The sequence below is a fragment of the Platalea leucorodia genome (genome assembly GCF_965183815.1).
Source record: "Platalea leucorodia genome assembly, chromosome: 7".
In the NCBI taxonomy this organism is placed as follows: Eukaryota; Metazoa; Chordata; class Aves; order Pelecaniformes; family Threskiornithidae; genus Platalea; species Platalea leucorodia.
The window spans coordinates 57,098,727-57,122,111 of NC_138829.1; the positions used below are offsets into that span (position 1 = coordinate 57,098,727).

General features: G+C 41.1%; 1 protein-coding gene across 3 annotated transcripts; it reads left to right on the forward strand.

Annotated features, from left to right (window-relative positions):
• Window positions 1-51: 51 nt before the first annotated feature.
• Window positions 52-23,292, forward strand: SPTY2D1 (SPT2 chromatin protein domain containing 1). Of its 3 annotated transcripts, none has more exons than XR_014228780.1 (8): window positions 52-212; window positions 10,931-11,045; window positions 12,538-14,265; window positions 15,065-15,221; window positions 15,889-15,966; window positions 17,497-17,603; window positions 21,283-21,786; window positions 21,913-23,292. XR_014228780.1 is itself a non-coding variant. In XM_082317822.1 (7 exons), exons 1-6 carry the CDS (start codon window positions 153-155, stop codon window positions 17,591-17,593), a joined length of 2,235 nt encoding a protein of 744 aa, XP_082173948.1. In that variant the 5' UTR covers window positions 52-152; the 3' UTR covers window positions 17,594-17,603; window positions 20,775-21,164. The 3 variants fall into 3 exon arrangements, 1 of the variants encoding a protein (XP_082173948.1); XR_014228781.1 differs by having other exon boundaries at window positions 22,761-23,292; XM_082317822.1 differs by lacking the exons at window positions 21,283-21,786; window positions 21,913-23,292 and adding an exon at window positions 20,775-21,164.
• Window positions 23,293-23,385: the final 93 nt, after the last annotated feature.

Here is a 23,385-nt window from a genome sequence, read left to right on the forward strand (position 1 = left end):
GGCGGCGGCCGGAAGCGAGCGGAGCGGGGCCGAGCGGCGCGGCGGGGCGGGCGGCGGGCGGGGGCAGGCGGCCGGCGTCGCCTCTGCCGGGCGCGGAGGGGAGCGGGCAGGAGCGGGGCGGCTGCCTCACCCGCCGCGTCCCCGAGCCAGCCATGGATTTCCACAATATTCTCGTGATGGCCTCGGAGCAGCAGGGGCTGAACTCGGTGCCGGTGAGCTCGGGGGCGCTGGGACTTGGCGGCGGGGGTGGGGGGGGAGAAGCGCAGGGCCGGGGCACGGTGACCGTTACAGCCGTTGGGGCGGCGGCCCCCCGGCTGCCCGCGCTCTAGAGGCCCCCGGGGGGGCGGTTCCCGGCGGCCCGGGGCTGGGCCGGGTCGGGTCGTGCGGGGGCCCCGCGCTCCCCTCACGCGGCGTCGAGGGTCTGGCCCGGGCCTGTGCCCCTCGCCGCGGCCCCCGCCTGGGCGCCCGCCCGAGGAAGCCGCTTTACGGGCCCGGCTGGCACTCGCGGAGCCTGCCCGGCCGGCCCGAGGCCGGGCCTTTCGCCTCGCCGTCCGGAGGTGCTCGCTTTTGAGGGCTGGAGAAGCGTCTGTGTGCAGGGGGGCGAAGCGGGGCTCCTTCTGTCAACGTGTCCCGGCACGCTTGGAGCTGGGAAGGGGCAGCCGGGGTTTGCGCCTTCTGGTCGCCAAAAATACCGAGATCCTGAGAGCAAAAACGGTGGTGCAGGGGAAGGCAGTGGTTTTGGTTAAAAGTCGGGTAAGTCCTTTTGTTTGCTCTGAAAACAGAAGTCTGCCACGTCTCAAATGCGGCTCGGAGACAAAGAATGACAAGTTTTGGATGAATGTGCTGCGTTGTCCAATACCTTTGTATCCATTGCTAAGGAACAGCCTGCAACAGCTGTATGGGGATGATGGGTGAAAGGTGTTTGGTCTATTATGAATGTTATTCTGAAGTCTGTATTTCAGCAGTTTGTATTTTAACTCAAACTATCAGTTTTATGTTGATTCAGTATGAAATAACCCACTTAGTTGGCAGAATGAAGTCTGGCAGTAGGAAGGGCCTGTGGCCTTTTGGTACATTAGTATACTGGGTTTCATTCCTTTGGCAGGACCCAAATAATGAGTCATGTATGCTTATTTGGATAAAAAATATTTTCTCTTTGGTAGCCACTTGCTAGGGAAACACTTTTCCTGCCTGGTCTTTAACTGAATGCCAGAGTTCTGTGTTTCTATGATGAGCTTACTTACACTACTGTAAATGAGAGGGGCAGTTGTTTTTAGCATAAGCTGTAGGAAAAGCATACTCTTTAGTTCTGACACTGCTCAAGAATTGAGGCTCTCTATATCACTAATAAAACTTTATTAGTGTTCACTAATATTGTGACCAGTTGATAATATGGATGAACCATATGGTAAGATATGCATAATTTGTCAGATTCCATCTTGGTTAAAAAATCTTGTAAAATGTATTCTTTAATATTTAGCCTGATTTAGTTTGTCTCTGACTTTACATAAAAATATGGTTTGTAACACAAATATGAAAATATCAAATATATAAATAGTTTAAGGTATTTAAATGCCTGTTTTATAACCCTTAAAACAAGCTGTTCCACTAAATTGTCATTGGCTGTTGTAGTTCTTACTTTAGATGTTTAAAACTTCTTTTTATCTTCTTAGTTTTCTCATGCAGCTTTAATGTACTGTACCACTAGTTTTTGTCACAAGTAGTCATAAACCATGGTGATGAATTGATGAAATATCTGCCATGTTCTCTGTTGCAGATGTGATGGTGGAGGAAGGCAATCCATCTTACTCGTTGTGCAATGGATGAGGGTTTTTTACTCTTTTTAGAAAAGGCAGGATTAGGATTTGCTTACCTCATTAACTCGGGGAGTGAGAGTGCAATTCAGTCTATAGCTGAAGCAGTTTGGTTTCCTGCTGTTCTAGCACATTAGTGGTGCAGCTTTTACCTGTAAATTTGGCCTTAGTCTCTGAGCAAAAGTGGAGCTGCACTTGGCACTGCTTGAGGTTACCTGCAGCTGTTAGGCTTCAAAAGAGGGCCTGTGGAGGTTTTCTGATTGATGGACATCGAAGTAACTCCACTAGATTAAAGCTAGTACGTAAAATATGTTCATGTAAGAAGATAATTAATCTTAAATATTTTTATTAAAAATACCATACAGACTAATTACCAAATTTACTGATATGTAAAGTTAACAGTTTCCAGAAATTTTAGTTCCTGCATTAATCAGCACATCCCCTGAATTTCCCTTTGAGAAGTTTATTTTAAACTTTACAGTGCACTAAACTAAATATCCCATGCCTATTGTAATGAAAAATAGAGTAACATGCACAAGTAGTATATATATCTCAAAAGCAGGAACTATAGAAAAACTCTATTTATATGGTCTTGGATTGTAAAAGAGGACCTGCATAAAACAGGTATTGCATCATGTCCCTGTAAAAATGGATCTGCTTGTTCATCTCCCTATGGAAATCCAGATTCAAAAGGAACATTGCTGAAATCAGCCTTTCAGTGCCCTATTAGTTGCATCAGGTTTTGTTTCTAAATAGAACAGTACATATATGAACTAGTGTATAGTGTATTAGTGATGTGTTGCTAATAATCTTTATAGCAGTTGCTGAAAAGAGCCCCAGTTTTTCTCACATAATATTCCATAGGGGCTTCAGTATTGTGTGTATATATCTTGTTACATGTGTTCATATTAGCAGTTCATTAGATTTCCAGTGTGATCTTGCTTTGATTAGACATGATACCAGTTATGAGATTTAATGTTGTTTTCAGTAAGATTTAAATATTTTCTATGTCACTCTTTTCTTTTTGGTGAAATTGGTATACTCCGTTGTACCACAAGTGTTATGTGACATAATGGATGTGGTGAAGCACTTTGAAATGTTTGTCTGGAAGATATTCCTAAAAATATGAAATTGTATTGCAGTCTTTTTAAAAAACACGGAGCATAGTTGGAACCAAGTCATTCTTTTATTTCACCTTGTTTCTATTGTCATTAATAGTTTATTAGAAGTGACCTCATATAGCTCCCTACTCCTTTTAACTGAGGATTAATCTTGGTGTACAGAACTTACAACAAATCCGATACAGAATAGCATTTAACCACAAAGAGGTGACCCAAAACTGAAACAGCTTCTCATCCACGTCAGCACTTGCTGAAGTCTCATTTTAAGTCAGACTGATACATAGTGACCATGAATCCTTACTTACTTACTTAGCCTCCAGTGAAGTTGGCAGATACACGCAGCTACCAGAAATTAAGTATTGGTGAAGTCAAGCGGCAGCAAAATCCCAGAGTTTGTTCAGAGGACCCTGTGTGTTACACAGAGCCTGCCCATGAAATTGTAATCTACACACTAAATGTTTGCCCGTAGGCAAGAGAAGCCCTGCAAGGGAAATATGGAGAAGGGATGTGAAGTACAGAGTGCTGTCGGAGAATCAGACTCCTATTCGATCGTCATGCATGCACTTATGTGGTTAAAACTTGTCTCAAAACAGGGCCTAGAAATGCTTTGTATTATATCAGCATCCACAGGAGGAGAACTGCAAGATATGCAATGTAAAAAGTTGTGAAGGGGTGAGGAGGGCTTTTACTCTCAACTGACTGAACTTGATAGTTAAGTTCCAGGCGCTTGCAAACACTGACTAAAATGTGTAAAACTTTCAGCTTTTCCTATTTCTGGTCTCTTTTTTTGCATAAGGAGATGAAAATGAGGATCACAGTACCACTCCATAAAGGAAAGCATAAAGTATGCTTTTTATTTTTTTTTTTTTACTGTGTGAAGCAACATTTAACAGAAGACATTTCTGCATTTTTTCAGCTAATGGTTCAGCTTGGGTGCTGTGACAGCAGTTGCAAAATCTTAAGAGAAGGATTTTTGCATTTTTAGGAGTAAAATGTATGACCCTGTTAAATTGGTTTTGGGAGATGAGAACAGTATAAGCTGATAGTTAAAATACTCTTCTCAGTAAAGCCTTTCTCTTGGTAGGGGTTGTTAGAACCTGAAGAGAATCAAACAAATTTAAGCCTGCTTGGTAACTACCATTTACTTTGTCGCAACTAGATATTGATAACAGTAGTTGAGAAAGCATTACATGCATGTATTCTAAGAAAGTCTAACTGCAGCGTGAGCCGCTGGTAACCCCAGCGTGGTGTCTGCAGAGTGGACAGAGCTAAGACTGTAGCAGAGGCCTTGGAAGTACAAGCGCAGGATCATAGCAGAGGCCCTATGGCAGTTAACGCAAATGACCACTTATCAATTTGGAAAGCTGCCTTTTGAGGAACTAGCATTGCAAGAGGAGTGACACAAACAAGGATATATGTGTGGCTGAACTGGGTGAATGAACCATTAGTGATGATATCAGAAAGTTATACCCTGAAGAATACCTAGGGGGAAATGGGGACTTCCCATTGGAGAAGGCTACGTGTTTGGGTGGATGGTAAGGAAGAACAGGAGGAGTGGTGTAACATTGTACAGGGGTCACAACTTGCTAGTGAAAAACAAGCAAACAAAAAAACCCTACCCTGTGAGAACCTCTGCAAGTTGCCCATACTGGATAGCACAAGTAGAATTGTCTTTACATTGCGTGTGCAAGCCCATAGCAAAAATGATTAGTTGCACAGGTGCTCTACTTGAGAATCAGGTTTTGCAGAATTGATCATTCATATCGTGCATTGCTACCTGTGTAAATATTGATCCTTGTTAAAGGCAATACTACTTCTGTTGCTTGTGTCTGGGTCTAGTATTTGGTCTAGACCTTCTGGGGCTTCATTTGGATGCCACAAAGCTTACAATAATTTAATAAAATCTGTTTTACAGTCCAAGATTTGGCACTTGAAGGCTGACATCAAAACAGCTGTAACTGTATCAGGATCGTGTGCCACATTTTAAAAGTCAGTGATTTAAGAGCAAAACCTTGGTTGCAGATTACACAGTTAAACTTGTGACCTGGAGCTTGCCTGCTGGCCAAGGCTGGCTATTAGACACTGGCACTCTGCATCTAAGGGATGGATGACTTGTTTATGTGTATATAAACTATATCAGATAAATATTTCTCACAAGTCAGTATGTGTATGTGTGAATGTATAGGCACATACAGCTTGGTGGCGGTTTTTATATTTGCCATATTAATACCAATCTTTTTTAATTCGCCTTTTTGTGTTGAGCTATACTTTTAAGAGAAGTCTGCTTCTTCGTCGGTCATGTAGCTGTATGCTGGATAGTCGACTGAAACAGTTTATTTTGGCTGTAAGTGGAAAACAAATAAGACTTTGCACTGTAATGGCCTTTCCACCATACTCTTCAAGTACCACTGGTCAGATTCAGGGAGAGCCAGTTATTGGGTAGGTAGTTATGGCAAGGTTTGCAGAAGGTAAAAAATGAGGAACCTCAGGAGAAATACTACTCACTGGTAGGAAAAGACTTGTTATTTCTTGAGGATACACAGTTGAAGAAAGGCACTTCCACAGCCTTTACTTTTTCCTTTGGGTAAAGCAGTGCCCACTCTGTGCATCTCAGCAGTATACAGTTAGAGCTGTCACTAGGTTCCACCCTGAGAGATAATCAGTGTTTACAACTTGAGTAGTGCTGGGTTCTGGGAACAGCTTGACCGGCTCTCTCATAAAGGCTACCCATTTATGTTTCTCCAATTTAACCAACTTGGCAATAGCTACAAAAAGCCAGAATAGTGCAGCTGCTGCTTGGATAATAAAGTAGTGACATGCCCTGGCTTATTTTCTGTGGTTTACCTGGAATCTGATGTTCATTTGCAATGTAAGTAAAATACTTTATCAGTGCTTGTGGAACATGTGCATGGTTCAGTGCTTTTAAAAAGACAAAACTTAAGCTGGTTATTTTATGCTATTTGTACATGAAGGTGAACAAAACTTTTAGCAACAACAGTAATGATTCACAATACAGAAAATGGGTATTAATTTATGAATTGTTTAGCTATGTTTTCAGTTGTTAGTCAATATCAAGAAATGCTACTGATAGGAAGACTTTTAAATCTTGAATTTTGCACAATTTCCCACATTAGTGGCAGTGAGAAAACAGCATGTCTGTCAAGCTGCTTTACAAACCTGCTCCTGGATAGGACTGTTGGTTGTAGTGCAGCAAAACAAAGCCTGAAAACTGCTTTCCCATCACTTTAATTCTTTATAGGGCTTCCTAACAGGATAGCTCAATCTACATTTGTCCCTGCCGTTTAGCAGTTTTGAAAGGTGCTCCTTAGGCCTAAAACTCTTTCAGAATCATGGAATCATTTAGGTTGGAAAAGATGCTTAAGATTGAGTCCAACTGTATCCTCAGTTTCGAAAATGATTTGTTTTGCCTGTTTTTAAAAACTGTGCAGAAATTGAATAATTAAACCAAGTTCTGCCAAATTAGGTTACCAATGGCAAAAGATGACATGTTTAGGTTTGGGAGTAAGATAATTTCTGTAGACATTATACTAATATGAGTACACTGCAGAGTACCTCAGATTGTTCCTAAGATACTAATTTGCATCAACCTTTTTCTGAAAGGATTTTCACTGATAATGTGTGGATTGCTGTGCTTCTCTATCTGTTCCAATTTAGAATCATAGAATCATTTAGGTTGGAAAAGACCCTTAAGATCAGCGAGTCCAACCATTAACCTATCACTGCCAAGTCCACCACTAAACCATGTCCTCAAGCACCACGTCTACCCGTCTTTTAAATACCTCCAGGGATGGAGACTCAACCACTTCCCTGGGCAGCCTGGTCCAATGCCTGACTGCCCTTTCGGTGAAGAAGTTTTTCCAAATATCCAACCTAAACTTCCACTGGCGCAGCTTGAGGCCGTTTGCTCTTGTCCTATCGCTTGTTACTGGGAAGAAGACACCGACCCCCACCTCGCTACACCCTCCTTTCAGGTAGTTGTAGAGAGCAATAAGGTCTCCCCTCTGCCTCCTTTTCTCCAGACTAAACAACCCCAGCTCCCTCAGCCGCTCCTTGTATGACTTGTGCTTCAGACCCTTCACCAGCTTCGTTGCCCTCCTCTGGATGCGCTCCAGCACCTCAATGCCCTTCTTGTAGTGAGGGGCCCAAAACTGAACACAGCACTTGAGGTGCGGCCTCACCAGTGCCGAGTACAGGGGCACTATCACCTCCCTGGTCCTGCTGGCCACACTATTCCTGATACAAGCCAGGATGCCATTGGCCCTCTTGGCCACCTGAGCACACTGCTGGCTCATGTTCAGGTGGCTGTCAACCAACATGCCCAGGTCCTTTTCCGCCAGGCAGCTCTCCAGCCACTCCTCCCCATCTAGATGGATCGTGCTAGATTACTTTGGGCCACTGAGTCATGGGCTACATGTAAGCAAAAATTGAGAGGCAGTACTGCATTGTGGTTCAGGTTTCCTGAACAGTTATATCTTGGAATACTTTTGGTGTAAACACAAAAGCTGGGGAGGGAAGGACCTCAGCTTCCCAGAAGAGAGAGGCTGAGCTCCAGCTATCTTCTTATCCTTTAAATAGTCCTAGCTATGGTGATCAATTCTAATGATTTAAATTGTAAGAACCAAAAATTGATCAGAATTGGAGCTTCTCTACGTGATAAGGATTTACAAAATCAGTTTTCAGATTGTGGTAAACTCTCTTGTGCAGAGGTGAATCTTGGTAAATGAGCTTGACCGTAGTAGGTCTTTAATGTGATGAGGCAACATATCAGGTTTTACTACTGCAATGTACATGGATGGTGTATCTTTATACTTTTGTTTTAGTAATTTCAGAAATTACTAAAGGTGACTACAAATACTGTTATTGTAGCTGCCCTTCTTGGAGCCAGTTCTGGCTGCGTTTTAGAAATGAGTCTCTGAACCTTGCTTCTTAGTGCATGTGTATACAAGATAATGTATGGGTTTGCATGTTAGTAATGAAAGTAATCCAAGGATCTATTCATGTGCTGCTGTTTCAATGAATTAGAAATTAGAAGGAAGGCTTCCATTGGGTGATATTGAAATCTATAGAGTTATGCTACTAGCTTGCCTGATTGTTGCTTCTAAAGCATTTGGATGTAGGTATTTTTATCAGATATTTTAATTTAATTTTTTTAGTGAAGTTTCATGAGGCTATATGAGGATAGGAAGATATTTATGGGAATACTGACTTGTGTGGCTTTTTTATTAGTGATATCGTTTTTGTTTGGAACTGTATTTCACAACTCTCATTCGGTGAGCATCCTAACTTTCCATGTGGATGATGTTGGTTTAGGTTATAATTTATTGGCTTACTACTGAAATCCAAAAAAACCCTCAAACCTCAAATAGAGTTGTGGGTTTTTTTTCTAAACGTATTCTTCTGCTTTCTATCTGCTTCTGTGTTTAACTGGCTTCTGTTGTATTTATCTTTGTAAGTGTCTCTGTCCTTCTCATTGCTTTGTTTATCTTCTCTAGTCTGTTTGTGGGAAGATCAAAAAAGTCTGTTTCTTTCCATTTTATCATTCTAAAGCCCAATCAGATAATTGGTACATTTATGAAAGGTAATGTCTGAACAGGTGTAGCACACTAGTGCAAGTGTTTGTTATAGATCCCAGTAAGAAAGGCACTGGGACTCTTAACATATTGATTAAAATAACATTTATTGGAGATAACAGGAGAAGGAAAAAAGGGGATAGCATAGATAACTTTACATCTGTTCAGCTGCTGGAACCCCGAGTTGTACAGCACTGGACAGATGGCTAAGGCATAGCAACCTGTGCAAATCCTGTCTATGGTGAGGATCACCAGCATTGTAGTCTTGAGAGCTTTTATAGGATGTTCTTGGAAGAAAACACCTCTATCACTTCCACTGCCAAGTAAAAGGATGTTATATGAAAACATGCTGCTTTGCTTCAAGGTATGATGAGACATAGAATGATAGAATGGTTTGGGTTGGAAGGGACCTTTAAAGCTCACCTAGTTCAATCCCCTGCCGTGAGTAAGAACATCTTCAACTAGTTCAGGTTGCTCAGAGCCCCATCCAACCTGACCGTGACTGTTTCCAGGGGTGGGGCATCTACAACCTCTCTGGGCAACCTGTTCCACTGTTTCACCACCCTCATTGTAAAACATTTCTTCCTTATATCTAGTCTGAATCTACCCTCTTTCAGTTTAAAACCACTACCCCCATCCTATTGTTACAGGCCCTACTAAAAAGTCTGTCCCTATCTTTCTTATAAGCCCTCTTTAAGTACTGAAAGGCCGCAATAAGGTCATCTCCCTCGAGCCTTCTCTTCTCCAGGCAAATTACACCACATGCAAGTGGTATAATTGCCAGGTGCCAAATGGGGGCTCCATATTCTGTCACAATTAGTCTGCTGAGTTTATCCAGTCGTCTCAAGTGGTAAGTAGAGTGCAGGCCTGCACCTATTCAGGTCAACTGGTATGCAGATCACTAACTCCTTGATGTACAATAGTCTTCTGTTTAAGATCACTGCAGCAGGAACTAAAATCAATACCACTGGTTTTAGATCAACCTACTTATTATGCTATTGAAGTCAGTTCCAACTTACTTTTGGAGTAATTCCTTTTTTTGTGTTGATTTATTTATTTTCACTGAGTAAGATAACCTGAAACTGAAATGAGTGTTCCTCAAAAAGCTGAAAGCCCTAATGGACCTGTAAACCTGCAGTCCGGAACTGAACAGACTCTGGCAGCTTGGGCTGTAGTCTGCTTTTGTTTCCTGCTTAGTCAAAGACTAAGGCTGAACTGAAATACTTTTATTCCCTTACTAATGCAGCTGTTGCATTCCTTCTCAGTCTAGTGCATTTTACTCATTTCTCTTGGTTTCCTTACCTGTCTTCCGGTTCCCTGTTCATTCCTTCAGAAAGCGGAGTGCGCTCTTGTCATGGATGAGTGAAATGCACCTCAAAAGAGAGAAGCAGCAATATATTTTATTGAGATAAAATTATAATTTGACAGAGTTCAGTAAGTTCAATGGAATTTAACAAAGTTGTAACAATGGTTTGACAAGGTTCAAGAAGTTTGATGGCAAGGGTCACCTTATTAATTACTGCATGGAAGAAATATACAAAGGAAAATTGGGTTACAGTCAAGTTAGAATGATTCACATGGAGACCGGAGATGCAAAGAGTAAGGAGGGCCCTCCTGTTGAGTCATGTGGTTCAGAGTGGACACCATTGCTTTCTAAACTCCTTTTGGAGCCTCGGTGTGGCTGGATCCAATCTTAGTCTTGGACTTGATCAATGGCTTATGTCTAATGGAATTATCCGTACAATGTTTATAATAATATTGAGTAGCTACACGGATTAGTAATGTTTCATAGTATTAATTCAGCATGCTATCAGTCACTTAATGAGGATCTATCGCGGGTAAGGGATCTCTCTGCCTTGGGTAAGGAAGGAACTCTCAGTCTCGGGTAAGGAATCTCTGACCTTGAGAGGTGTGCCTGCTCAAGGGGAAAGTCACCTGGCATGCAGTCCAGCTACAGTTCAGGGAGAGCTTAAACTGGGACCAGCCTGATGGTAGTATTTATAGAGTGAAGTATAGTCAACAGTATAGACAAGATAGATGTCTTTGTTTTAGCTCTGGTATCTTGTTCTGTACTTTGGTTATCTTGCACTTTTGGGTTTCAAAACCACCTTTCAAAATATTTTTCAAGACACCCTCACTCCCTTGTACATGAGCCAGGGGCTTTCTAGCTCGCGAGTTCACCCCAAGGACACGAGACCTGCTGCTCCTTAGTCTGAACCAATGTACAGCTAGGAGTCAAGTGTATCCGTCACAACTCTCAGCTTCAGTGGGAATTCATTGTTTATTCTGTACCATCTCTGTGCTTAAAGTCAAGTACATGAGTGTTACACAACTCCTCAGTTTTAAAAACTTTAATATTTTTACATTTCTTAACTTTTCTGATGTATTTCTTTGTTCTTTGCAGAAAAGGTACAGTTTGGCTGTTGGTCCTCCCAAAAAGGTTCCAAAAGTCAAGGGTGTAGAGTCTGCAGCAGTGCAAGCATTTCTCAGACGGCAAGAAGAAGAAAAAAGAAAAAAAGGTAACAGTCCAAAATATTTCCTATGGGGAAACTTTCATTGACTTTTTGAGACTGTTACCTTATTCAAAGCTCTTGCAAATACAGCTATATATCTGTTTCTGGAATTTATGCACATAACTGACGCTCAGGGAAAGCCAGGACTAAGTGAGGACTAGGGATGTTTGCATAAGGAATTGAATATTAATCAGCTACACTAGCATTTACTGTGGAGATCAAGAAGTGGTTAAAGTGAAGAGATATTGCAAGAAACCATCTGGACTTCTGGTAACTTAACTTTGAAAAGCTTTATCTGTGTGGAAGAAATGGTAAGAGTTCCTGTTGTGTCTTAATCTAGTGTATCAATACAGTCTGAATTTTAAATTTGTATGGCAGAGGCTTTGTTTGAGCCACAGTTTTTCCACTGTATTATATTGCCTTCAAATAGCCTGTGGAATAAACTAATACTGCATTGCTCCTGGTGTTAATGTTTTGTTAAAGGTAATGAAATCTGATGGGCTGGATGGCCCAGAGTATTCCTCCTCTCCTGGGCCAGTCACGAGCCTCCTCCTTATCCCTGCTGCCAGGTCCAACCAGAAGCAAGACTGACCATGAATTCCACATAAGCATGCATGCACTCGCACTCTGTACAGTCACAGCCCTTGGCAATAGAATAACGTAGGCAGGGAATGGTACCTTTACAGGCACCCACAGCATGAGTAGCCCAATCCATTTTCTAGAAATCGATGCTTTTTCTGAGTCTTTCTGGTATTTGGCCTCTACTCCCTTGGTCTCTCCAGTATCTGGCATTCAGACCTCTCATCCTATTCACCAGCTAGTTCAGCCTGAATTTTGTCAGCCGATCACACACAGCCTCAAGGTAGAGATCATACTTATGCAGAAAATATATAAAAATAGTTCAGTAAGAATATAGGACAGACTGTGGAGATGGTGCACAGGGCTCTACCAGACAAATGTAGTGACCAGCAGCTTGCTTATCTATGGCTGACTGCTTCTTTCTCTCCCCTACACCCCTCTACACACACACTCAGCCTGTTTTCCAATTCTTATCCCCCCCAATACTCTTTGATTCCCTCCCTTTCCTCATCTTCCCTTAATCTTCCCTTAAGCATCTGATAGTAAATTCTGTACAGTCTCAAAATTCTCTTGGTCAGTCTCAGAACTCCTTCCATTACCCAGAGATCCCTTAAGTCCTGTACCTCCTCACACAGTAATTCTCCTTAGTTTGCATAGCATTCCAGAGCGCTGCTTTGGTTGACTCACCTTAGTGGGTTTTGCAATAGCAGCATTTGACTTAATTGTTTGCCTTTGTCAGTGTAGCTGATTCAGGTGGGTTAGCTTGCCCTGTTGGCGGACCTCTGATCGCTTTCTGGTCTGTTTTGAATAGCTGTTAGCCAGATATCCTTAAACTACTGTCCTAAATAGTTTATCAGTTTGGAAGAAATTGAAATAAAGTAGTGCTTTTGCATATCTTTCTCCTGGTTTTCTCTTACAGCACTGGAAGAAAGAAGAAAGAAAGAAGAACTCTTGGCTAGACGTATTGAACTGAAACATGACAGAAAGGCAAGAGCTATGGCCTCACGAACAAAGGATAATTTTTATGGCTATAATGGTGTTCCTGTTGAAGAGAAGCCTAAAAAGAGGAGGACTTGTGAGAATGTTGCTCAGGCCCCAGAGGCTGAGTATGCAACAGAAGATGAAACTGAGCAACTCGAATACAGTCAGACTGAATCTGAGCATGAGCAAGAAGAATATGAAGAGAAACCATCCAAAGTTGCAGTGAAACCAAAGGCGCCTCCCAAAAGTGCACCAGCACCTCTGAACTTCGCAGAGCTCTTAAGGCTTGCTGAAAAAAAACAATATGAACCAGTGGAAATAAAAGCAGTGAAAAAGGTAGAAGAGAGACCCAGAACAGCAGAAGAATTGAGAGAGAGGGAGTATTTAGGACGCAAAAACAAGAGAGTAGAAATGCATAAGAAAAGTGAGAAGGAGATAAAGAATACAGGGATATGCAGTTCTTCAAAAAAAATTACTTCTCAGAAGGAATCTGTAAATGCAAAACTTAACAAAAGCTCAGTAGATAAACATTCCACACCAAAAGGTAGTCTGTCATCTTCTATGAGCGGTACTGATAAGAAATCCAAAGCACCAGCATTGACTGAAAAACACTCACGGTCATCATCTTCCTCCAGATTTGATCAAATGGAAAAAAACTCACAGAATGGCTCCTTAAAAAGCTCTACTGGTAGTGGTCATAGTAAATTACCTGTCAATGGTATTGGAAAGTCTGGCTCAAGCTCTCATGTGCCACCCTCAAAACCAGCAGCCAATGGGGCTCAGAGGCTACCATCTGCTAAAGAATCCAGCCTGAAGAAGTCTGCCCATACAAAATCAGGAAATGCTGCAGCCCTTCAGCATGGAATCAACTCCAATGCGAAACGATCAGGCAGCAGCTTAGGAAAAGGAGGACCTGGACATCCAGGTGGAGGTTCAAGTACAGGACCTGGGCGATCGAGCAGCAATTCTGGTGTGGGACCTGGAAGGCCAGGAAGTGGCTTAAGCCCAGGACCTGGGCGACTGGGCAGTGGCTCAGCCACGGGACCTGGAAGGCCAGGCAGCAGCTCAAGCCCAGGACCTGGGCGACTGGGTGGTGGTGCAGGCATGGGACCTGGAAGGCCGGCTGGCAGCTCAAGCACAGGACCTGGGCGACCAGGCAGCAGCTCAAGCATGGGACTTGGGCGACCAGGCAGCAGCTTGGGCACTGGACCAGGAAGGCCAGGCATCAGCACAAACGCAGGACCTGGTCGCCCAGGCAGCGGCACGGGTACAGGACCAGGAAGGCCAGGAGTCAGCGCAAGTACTGGACCTGGGCGACCAGGCAGCAGCTTGGGAACAGGACCAGGAAGGCCAGGAGTCAGCGCAAGTACTGGACCTGGGCGACCAGGCAGCAGCTTGGGAACAGGACCAGGAAGGCCAGGAATCAGTCCAAGCACAGGAGCCAAGCGACCAGGCAGCAGCTTGGGAACAGGACCGGGAAGACCAGGCATCAGCCCAAGCGCAGGACCTGGGCGACCAGGCAGCAGCTTGGGCACAACTGTAAAACCCAAGTGTACTGTTGTATCAGAAACTATTTCTTCTAAAAACCTAGTCACGAGACCTAGCAATGGACAGATAAATGGAATGAGGTCTTCTCAAGGGCATAGACCTGTGTTTCATCCCCAAGGTATGAAGTTCTAGAGCAAATAATTTTTTCACTTAGTTATTTGTTTTGTATTTTTTTGTATATGTCTGAGTTGAGGTCACTGAGGGTCTTTGACAATTATAGATGGAATTCGGAAGACTTGGTCAAAATACCGTATTTGCCTTTTAAGGAGTGCGTTTAACAGTAGAATGCTTTTTTTCTGCTTTATTTTTATCTATGCTCACATTCCCTGAAATACAGGCCTGGGGTGTGAAGAAAAACATGAAGGAAAACTAAGCAGCCTGTGATGGATGTTGGTATACAAATGCTGTTAGAAGGAAAAGAATTGAAGGATTCACTTCCTGCATTGCTTGATTAGGCTTAGTCTTTAACATTTCATAGTGTCTTAAATAACAGATGTTTGAAGTGGTACATGAAAATTAAAATGACACAGCAAACCTGTGGCCTGATATTTAAGTGTTTTGGCGAATTCACCATATCAGTAAGCAAGCAGTTCTAAAAATTTATTTCTGAACAGAAACAAGCAGCATGGACTCTAGCAAATAAGTGCCTAGAAAACCCTGAACAAGAACATAGACTTCTGTCTGGTAGTTTCCTCAAGATGCAGTTGGTGGTACTGATATGTAATCTTCTATAGCACAACTTCGAGGAAGTATTTCCTTTTACTGAGTTTCTGAGAATTGCTAGTTAACTTGAGGCAGAAGTTTTCCACCTTGAAGCCTGGAGCTGTAAAATGGTTGTGCCTAAGGTATAGCAAGGAGAGGTACTGTTAAATTAATGTTAATGTTATTAATGATTTTTTCATTCCTGTGTCATTTAGGTCTTGGAAGACCACCTATTAGTTACAAGAGACAAATAGAAGATGATGATGATGATGAATATGACTCTGAAATGGATGATTTCATTGAAGATGAAGGGGAACCCCAAGAAGAAATATCAAAACATATTCGGGAAATATTTGGCTATGACCGGAAAAGGTAAGAAAAATGTCAATTTTAAGATACTGCAGAACAAGCAACGGAACAACAGAAATTAATATAGTTCAACAAATAAAAATGTTTTAGAAATAGGGGAAGTGCTGGTCTCTAAAAATGGTTTTGCATTGCAGAAATTTAACGAGCATTAGAGCTCTTCTGTGCAGAAGGGACCTTGAATTTTCACACTGCCTGCCATGCTCTTCTGGGGAGCAATAAAATTTGATGCAATAGGACGTAGTTGGAAAACAACACGGCTGCTTCAGTGTCTCACCTGTGTAATTCCCAGCAACTCTTTCCTGTTTTTGGATGTTAAAATGCTTTCTATAGCAGTCTGCAGTATTTTAGAATTCATCAAATGTAGCTGCCTGAGTATGAACTGCTAAATGCAATAGTGTTAGCTGTTCTGCAAGAGGATCTAACTCGGTATGACTAGGAACTGCTGGAAAATGAAGGCTCTTATTTGGCTTATTTAAATACTTCCCTCTTGTCTGACAATAAGGTATAAGAAAGCAAGCATTTTAAAGGCTTGTAACTTAAATTCTTTCAAAACATTAAAATCTGTTTATGGCAAGGTAATTATTCTTTCTAAGAAGGTATGTGAATTCATAACTCAACTGTATGTTATCATGGCTTTGTAGTGTACTGAAAACCAATATTTACTTTCCAGATACAAAGATGAAAGTGATTATGCCTTACGTTATATGGAGAGCAGCTGGAGAGAGCAACAGAAAGAAGAAGCTAGGAGGTATGCATGGATTTAAACTCAATAGAAAGTGGGAAGTTATATATATATATATATATTATTCGGAAGGTGCCTTGAGCATTGGAAACTTGCATCTTTTTGAAGTTACAGCGAGTGTCCTTATTCCTCTTTGCTCCTGGGGAACAGCTACAGCTCATGCAAAGCTATAGTCTGTTAAATAGAGTTAGAGGAAACAACTGGAATTTTACAGTGATATTGCTATTCGCTGAATTCTCTGTTGAAGGCCTAGAGTGAGGTTTTGCAGAGTTGAATACCTGGCTAACTTTTAACTACACATGCTAGCATAAAAGAAGGGGAGATAAGAAACTTGAGTAAAATTGAGTTTAACTGTTTTCAGTGCTCAGCTATGTTTCACTGAGTGTGTGGTTAAAAGCATTGTGACCCTTGAAATGAGGAACTTTTTCTAACCAAGCAAGCCCACTAAAATTACAGTTGTTAAGTTCTAAGTTGAAATGAAAAATGATGCTTCAAGCCAGAGTTTTATCACACAGATCCTTGATATGTTTGTTTCTATTCTTAATTTGGATGACTGCAGTCTCCTGAATTTCAGATGACTTTGCTATGCTTGTTTAGGCATAAAATCCATTTTAGAGCCTGTACTGGAGCAGTTTAGCCCAGAACAGTTGAATCTTCATTGTCATGCGGTTGAACCATTTGCACTGAGGTGCATGCCACACTGCCTTATGTTGCTTCATAATGAACTATGGATGTACAAATGCACTTGGTAGGGCTGCAAATGAGGCAGTAGCTGATCACAAAATGGTAACTTTGCCACACCCATTCCTAGTATCAAACTAGCAAGACTATCCAGCCCGTATTTATTGAAGAGGAGATCAGTGATTGGAGATACTGTTTTAAGTATCGCTTTCAACATACAGACTTCTAGGAAGCTGAAGAAATTATGCAGGGACGTAGTTAAAACATGCTGTATTAGCAGAGTCTCTTCCATGGCCTGTTCACCAGAGTCACGGCAGCTAGAGGGGCCGAGGGTGGGGCAGTGTTGTGCTTGTGGCTACCGGAATGGTGCCTCAAGCCAGGAAGTCGCAGCAAAAGCTTTTGCTTCTCTACTGTTTGACATATCCATTCTCTCCCTTGCCAATGTAAAAGGTTTAGGTGGCTCTCAGAAGCTGATGAGTCAGTCCTGCTATGGCTTCTATGTAAGAGTTAAATTGGCAAGAATTGATGGATGTGTTTCAGCAGCTTCTTTTTGGGAATAAAAATGAACTTTCATATTAAAATCAGTTTTTTTCACAATCTTTTTTTTTAACAAAAGTTTTAAATAATTTTTCCCTCAAAATATTTGATTCTAATCTAATGATAAAATCTTGATTTCTTTTCTTAAAGCTGTGTTCTTGCTATAATTAAAGAAAATTTATGATTGTTGAACTGATCTAAAATTTTTGCTAAAAGCAGCATAATAATTTTAGGATTGCTTTTCATGGGGGAGGGGTAGAAGTCAAATTTCATGTTTCTTGAGTAGCAGTGTGTAAAGGATTTCATCTTATTTGGCAGCTTGAGGCTCGGTGTTCAGGAGGATTTAGAAGAATTGAGACGGGAAGAAGAAGAATTAAAACGCAAGAGACAGTCTAAGAAGCTGAGGACACGTTAACTGACTTATGGTGTTGACTTCATTCATGTTTCTGCTACCCTCTGCCTCCATACATCTCTTATTCTACTTCAGTTTCCATTTGCTTGTTAGAGGGCAAAAGAATATTTAAAGCGATTAAAGTACTGAAAAGCAAGGCTTTAGTTTGACCTAAATAAGATATTTATTTTTAATACTTGCCAGGGTTGGTTTTTTATGAAAAAATTAATGCACTAATGCATATTATTAAATGGAATAAAATTAATAGATGTTTCCATTGATTAAACCAGTTCAAGATGCCAGCAGAAATATTGACTAGCTATGCACTGACTCGGAACTGTGTGGGCCCATATACCAGTAAACCAATTTTGCATTCACTTGAAAGAAAGGAATAGCATTCTTGTTCCCTGATATTTCCTGAGACTTAGACAAATTGCTTTATATCCTACTCTGTCTCCCAGCTTGAGCCTCAAAGTATTGAAATGTCATCTTCTGTACAGAAGCAGCTTGGGTGTAAATTCAGCTGTTGCCACAGATGTTGAAAGCAATAAAGTGCTGCATATTTTCTCATTTGAGGACCTGTAAAAATAATTTGAACCTCGTTATTTCTAAACAGAAAAGTGTGTGTCATTTGCAAATTGTGCAGTTATTGATATGGCCAAAAGATTATGTTGGCTTTTGCTGTGTCTGGAATTCCAATGCCAATCTAATTCAGTATGATAAATACACACCCTGAAAACAGGAATTTCTGGTGTTTGTATGTAACTTGTGCTTTTGGGCTCAAGTGTATGCTTAGGAATTCTTTTCCTGCCCTGTAAATCTTCACATTTGTTTAACAGCTTCTGCTGCTTCTACAAATTGTGTACGGTACACATGTTTTTTCTTGCATTAAACATCCGATGTGTTAAATGATTTAAAATGTGAAGCAGTCATTTATCTAATTAGCTTTACTATTTAGAAAGCACACCAGAATTAAGTTTTGTTAGAATGTATTTGCAGCTCTTCAGTATTAACAACTTCATGTTAACTAGTTAATACTTGTGATTAATCTCATCAAACCAAAAATCTAAAATGTTACATATAGCAGGAGAGTTAGTTCAGTTACTTACCTTAATGCCCATATTTGCACATTATTTCTAACTATGCACTTAAAGACTGTTTCTTTCAGTAACTGAATTTGTTTACAATCGGCACAGGGTTCATGTAAGTCTACAGGAGTTGGACTGAGAGTCTGAAGCTCAAATCTGGTGTTGCATCTACTTTGATTTCCCCAGGTTGCCCTTCAAAGCTCACCAGTATCACTACTTAGCTTTGCCTCAAGCTCCAGGACTCTATTGATAGTACCTCTGGCTTCAGCTGCTGAGGCTGTTATGTTTTAATGCTAGAAGTACTTGGAAAAGTACAAAAAGGGCTTTGGGTGTTTGTTGGGGGTGGGTGGGGGAAGTAAAGGAGTAAAAAGGAAAAATTACCTTGTAGAAAAACGACAGAGGAACCTTTCCTATCAGGTGCTGTTCTTAACAGTGCTGCTTTGAGGAAGCAGTTCAGATAGCAACCTGTAAGGAACAATCTTGGAAGCTGCTGGAGTTTAAACATCTGACTCTTAATGTAAGAAAAAACAGATTTGCCTTTTTAAGATGTTTTCTGTCAATGGTGTAGCATTTCACTGCCTCAGTAAAACACTGACATGAGTAAGCTATTGGGATAGATTCTATAAACTAATTCAGTATTAGCTGCCAGGGAGCCCAGATGAAGATACCATCGTGGCTCCTCTGTATTTTTAACTTTCTATAGTAACTAACAAAAACTGTTTCTCAGTGTATGCACTTGAGACTGTGCAAGATAGTTTAACCTCGCTGCTCATCTAGAAGTGTGTTGTATTCACTCTGCTTCATTGGGACCATCTAAAATTTTCTGTTGTCATTCCTAGAATTATCCATTCAAGGCAATGAACACTGGGACCATGATCAAGTTACCGTGTTTTTTTTTTACTTCTTTTTAGCTGGAGAAAGGCTCTAGGTCTGTCAACCCAAACAGCTATATCAGCTGCAGCTTCCTGCCTGGTTGGGAAAAAAGTCTCTTCTGAAGCAAAAGAGATATATTAATTCAAAATTGGTTCAGTTGGGAATTAAATCTGCATTTCGGATAAATATAGGTTAAATAAAGCCTGATTATTTCACCACTTTCTGATCATTTAACCATGCAAGATCAGTTAAATTTCTTAATCTGTAAAGCACTTTGTCATTTTGTCTTTTAGATGGTGACTGGAATGTACACTGCTAGCCTCCCTAAGACACTGTATAACTGTCTCTTCGCACAGTGATCATTGCTTACATTTTGTCTATTTCATATGAAAAATTATTCAAGGACACATTTGTAATTTTACAGTCAAGAAGTACTTTCTCATAATTGGCATGGGATGCTAATGGTTTTCAAATTTTGTACAAATGCTTGGGGTTTAATGTGTTTGCATTTGCTGCATATTTGTAAATTGGCTAGGAAGGAACTAAATTTGAGGGGTTTTAATTCCTGACCTTGTATCCAAAACCATGTTTACTGTTTGCCAGATTAATAGTATTAATCTAATCCAAAGTGCATCTGAATTTGAGGTCAAGAAAAACTGGAAGAATGCTCATATTGGTTTATGAAGATCTGATGTTAAGCTAATGATTTAATTGTATTTAATGAAATTCTGGTTTGGTTTTTAGATTTTTAAGTCACTGTTTGACAATGTGCCTTTTTTACTAAATTGTGTCAAAAAAAAAAAAAAAGAATGTAGGAGTATAAAAAGGTTGGTTGGTTTCTGCTATCTCAGATTCTATATCCTTAAACTTGATAGTGTGAACGGACATACTTATCATAAAACCCTTCCAGGTCTGGCTTTGATTGCACAATTACAGTAGCTACTTCTTTACTGCTAATGCTAAATCAAATGAAGGGCACTTTCTATTGATGACTACTTTTTAAAAATGTCTTGTATTAACACTTGAGCTGTATCTCACTTTACAGTGATGTCTTTTGGAGGCCAGGGTTTTGCATATCACAGGAAGCCTTAGTGTGCAACTCTGTGCTGTGCTTTAAAATAAAAATCTTTCAAGAAGTATATGAGATCTCTATGGGAAATCTGGATTTATTTTTGTGTAAAGCCCAAAATATTGTCCAGGAAAACTAATTTTCTATTTTTTTTGCATTTTGTAACATAATCTAGTAGCTGATGCATATTTCTAGATATAGCGTATTTCTGGAGACCAAAACATGTCAGAAAGAAAATAAATATATGGAGAGACTGGTGTTTAAATTGTGATGAATGTACTTCTATTTATTTTGGTGAGTGGGTGTGATGCAATATTAAAGTGGTAGTGTGTAAATAAGGGTGCTTATAGTTTTAGCCAATTTTTTTTCTTCTTCGGGGATGTCATTTGTGCACAATGTCTTTTTACACAATGTGACAAATCAGGTTAAAAACTCGTACATAGCTTAACTGTTTTCTGGTGCTGTCAAGAAAGTGTATACTTTTGCACACACCAAATGCATATAAGTTTTGCAGAGTATGTATACAATAAATTACAGGCATTAAACATTTTACTGCTATTTCTCATTGCTTTGCTTTATGGAAGATTTTTCAGAATTCTTTTCTGCTGGTTTCCTCTGAGCTGTCACATACAACAGCGTTAGGCTGAACGTTCTCCAAGAATGGTTCTCTTGTTCTCTTGCAGCCAGCAAGAATGTATGAAAAAATAATGGAGTCACTTAAGCATTCAGAAAAGATGCGAAAATCATTGGCGTCTCCCGCAGTTTAGGCTTGTGACAATGTATATTCGGAGGTACATGTTGCAATGGATGTGCTCAACCCCTAGACCAGGCTGGCGGTGGTTTGGTGCAGGCTCCAGAAGAGACAAAGCCCTGAGCTGTAGCCAGGCTGGGAACTCCTCTAGTTTCAATCTGCTCTCTGAAAACCCACAAAGGAGCAAAGCGACTCCTTTATCAAGGAACAAAGAAAGTTGTGGGTACAAGGAGCCTCCTGCATACCTCTTCTATCACATGTAATTTGACTACAAGCCAACCACTTTATCCTATAAATATGACAGCCTCGGTGAGCCTTCTTGGGGCTCTCCCTGCTAGGCAGCGTGGCTGCATGGCGGTGATCTCCCCTTGCGCTGGGACACCTCTCAAGGCTGCTCCTCGAGGCAGAGAGACCTTTTACCAACGACAGATCTTTGGTAAGCGACCGATAGCGCGCGTAACCTTGTAGTATGGTAACTTTGATTTTGTCTTGGTAACTTTGATTGCATGCTGAATTGATGCTAATGAGACATTCTGTAAACTTTGCATGTACAATCCCTTAGACATACACCGTTGACCAAGTCAGAGACTAGGATTGGACCTAGCTGCACCTAAGCTCCATCAGGCGTTTTGGAAGCAAGGGGGTCCTTTCTGAAGCTCGTGACTCAACAAGAGGGTCTTCCTTACTCTTTGCATCTCCGGCCTCTCTCAATCATTCTAACTCAAGTGTAGCTCAGCTTTCCTTTGCATGCTTCTTCCACGCAGTAATTAATAGTGAACCTTGCCATCGATCTCTTACAACATCGTATAAGCCCACTTTTGCTAATACATTTGTCAATGATTCCTTAAGTGTTCTAAATCAGAGCCATTCATGACAAATTGGCGTAGTCGGCAGGGTGGCAAGTAGTATCACTGATTACTTACGAAAGCATGGAATAAGGAAGAGTCCCAAATTCTCAGAATGGACTTGTGATAATTGGCATGATTGGGAAGCTATGGAAAAACAGCTAAATATAGCCCAAGGGCATATAAAAGATGGGAAAGGGAAAGGAATTATTTGCAAAATGCTAGGTACTTGTTTAGAAGCTGCTCATCAGTTTAAGAAGAATAACAATAAAAGAGAGCAGGACCTAAAAGAAGAAATAGAAGGCAGAAAGGCAGCTGAGTTAGTACTGTCTTTGAAAACTGACCAGCTGCAGAAACAGTTACAGGAGGAAAAGGAGAAAGAACGAAAACTAGAAGAAAGGATCGAAATCATGCTTATGCATGCTCCTCATTCCTCTGACACTGTATAGATTAGAAAATTAATTGCATCCCTAGAAGAATGGGATGGGAACATACGGGGTAACCCCAATAATAGTAACTCAGGAGCTGATGACTCTGTTTTCTTCAAATCTTGCTGAATATGAAGGCAGACCCATTATTAAAGCAGAACAATCCGAAGGACCCCGGGGTGGTGCTCCACGATACACCGTACGAACCGCTCCCTGGGATCTGTTACATCTGGCAAATTCACAAGAAAAATACGGCAGGAAGCTGGGTGAAACGGAAATGAGGGTAGTTGTGGTGAGTCTGCCTGAGTGGCGGTGACCAAATACTGCTGACGGGAGACGAAGTGAATGGCTTTTAGGGTCTAGGAGTTCTCTTAAATTTAGGACCCAACCTGGCAGACGCATCCCATTCTATTACTAGCAGGAGAGCTTATTGGGCTGGAGGAACAGATGCTACAGAACAAGGTGATCCCTCCATAATCCCCATAAGATCTCTTAACAAGCTCTCTGCAGCCATCACAGAAGCTGCCTGCATTCAAGCCATGCATGAGAACCCAGTGATATCCCAATATCTGCTACAATTGATTATGTGATGCTAAAACCACTACTTAGAGGAGCCTCGGCAATTCTTAAACCCTACTTAATTGCAAAGTGGGATGAAATGAAAAGAAACATAGAACACAATGAGGGATTAGGTGAAAATGATCCCCGCAACCAGCTCGCTACCTGGGCAGAATTAGTGCATGACATTTTAAACCATGCCCG

Bases quoted from the DNA above. Each gene is read 5' to 3' on its own strand.
- SPTY2D1 (XM_082317822.1), top strand. From the start codon at position 153: ATGGATTTCCACAATATTCTCGTGATGGCCTCGGAGCAGCAGGGGCTG. The intron at 11,046-12,537 runs GTAACAGTCCAA...TTTCTCTTACAG, and splicing joins AGAAGAAAAAAGAAAAAAAG to CACTGGAAGAAAGAAGAAAG. The intron at 15,967-17,496 runs GTATGCATGGAT...CTTATTTGGCAG, and splicing joins CAGAAAGAAGAAGCTAGGAG to CTTGAGGCTCGGTGTTCAGG.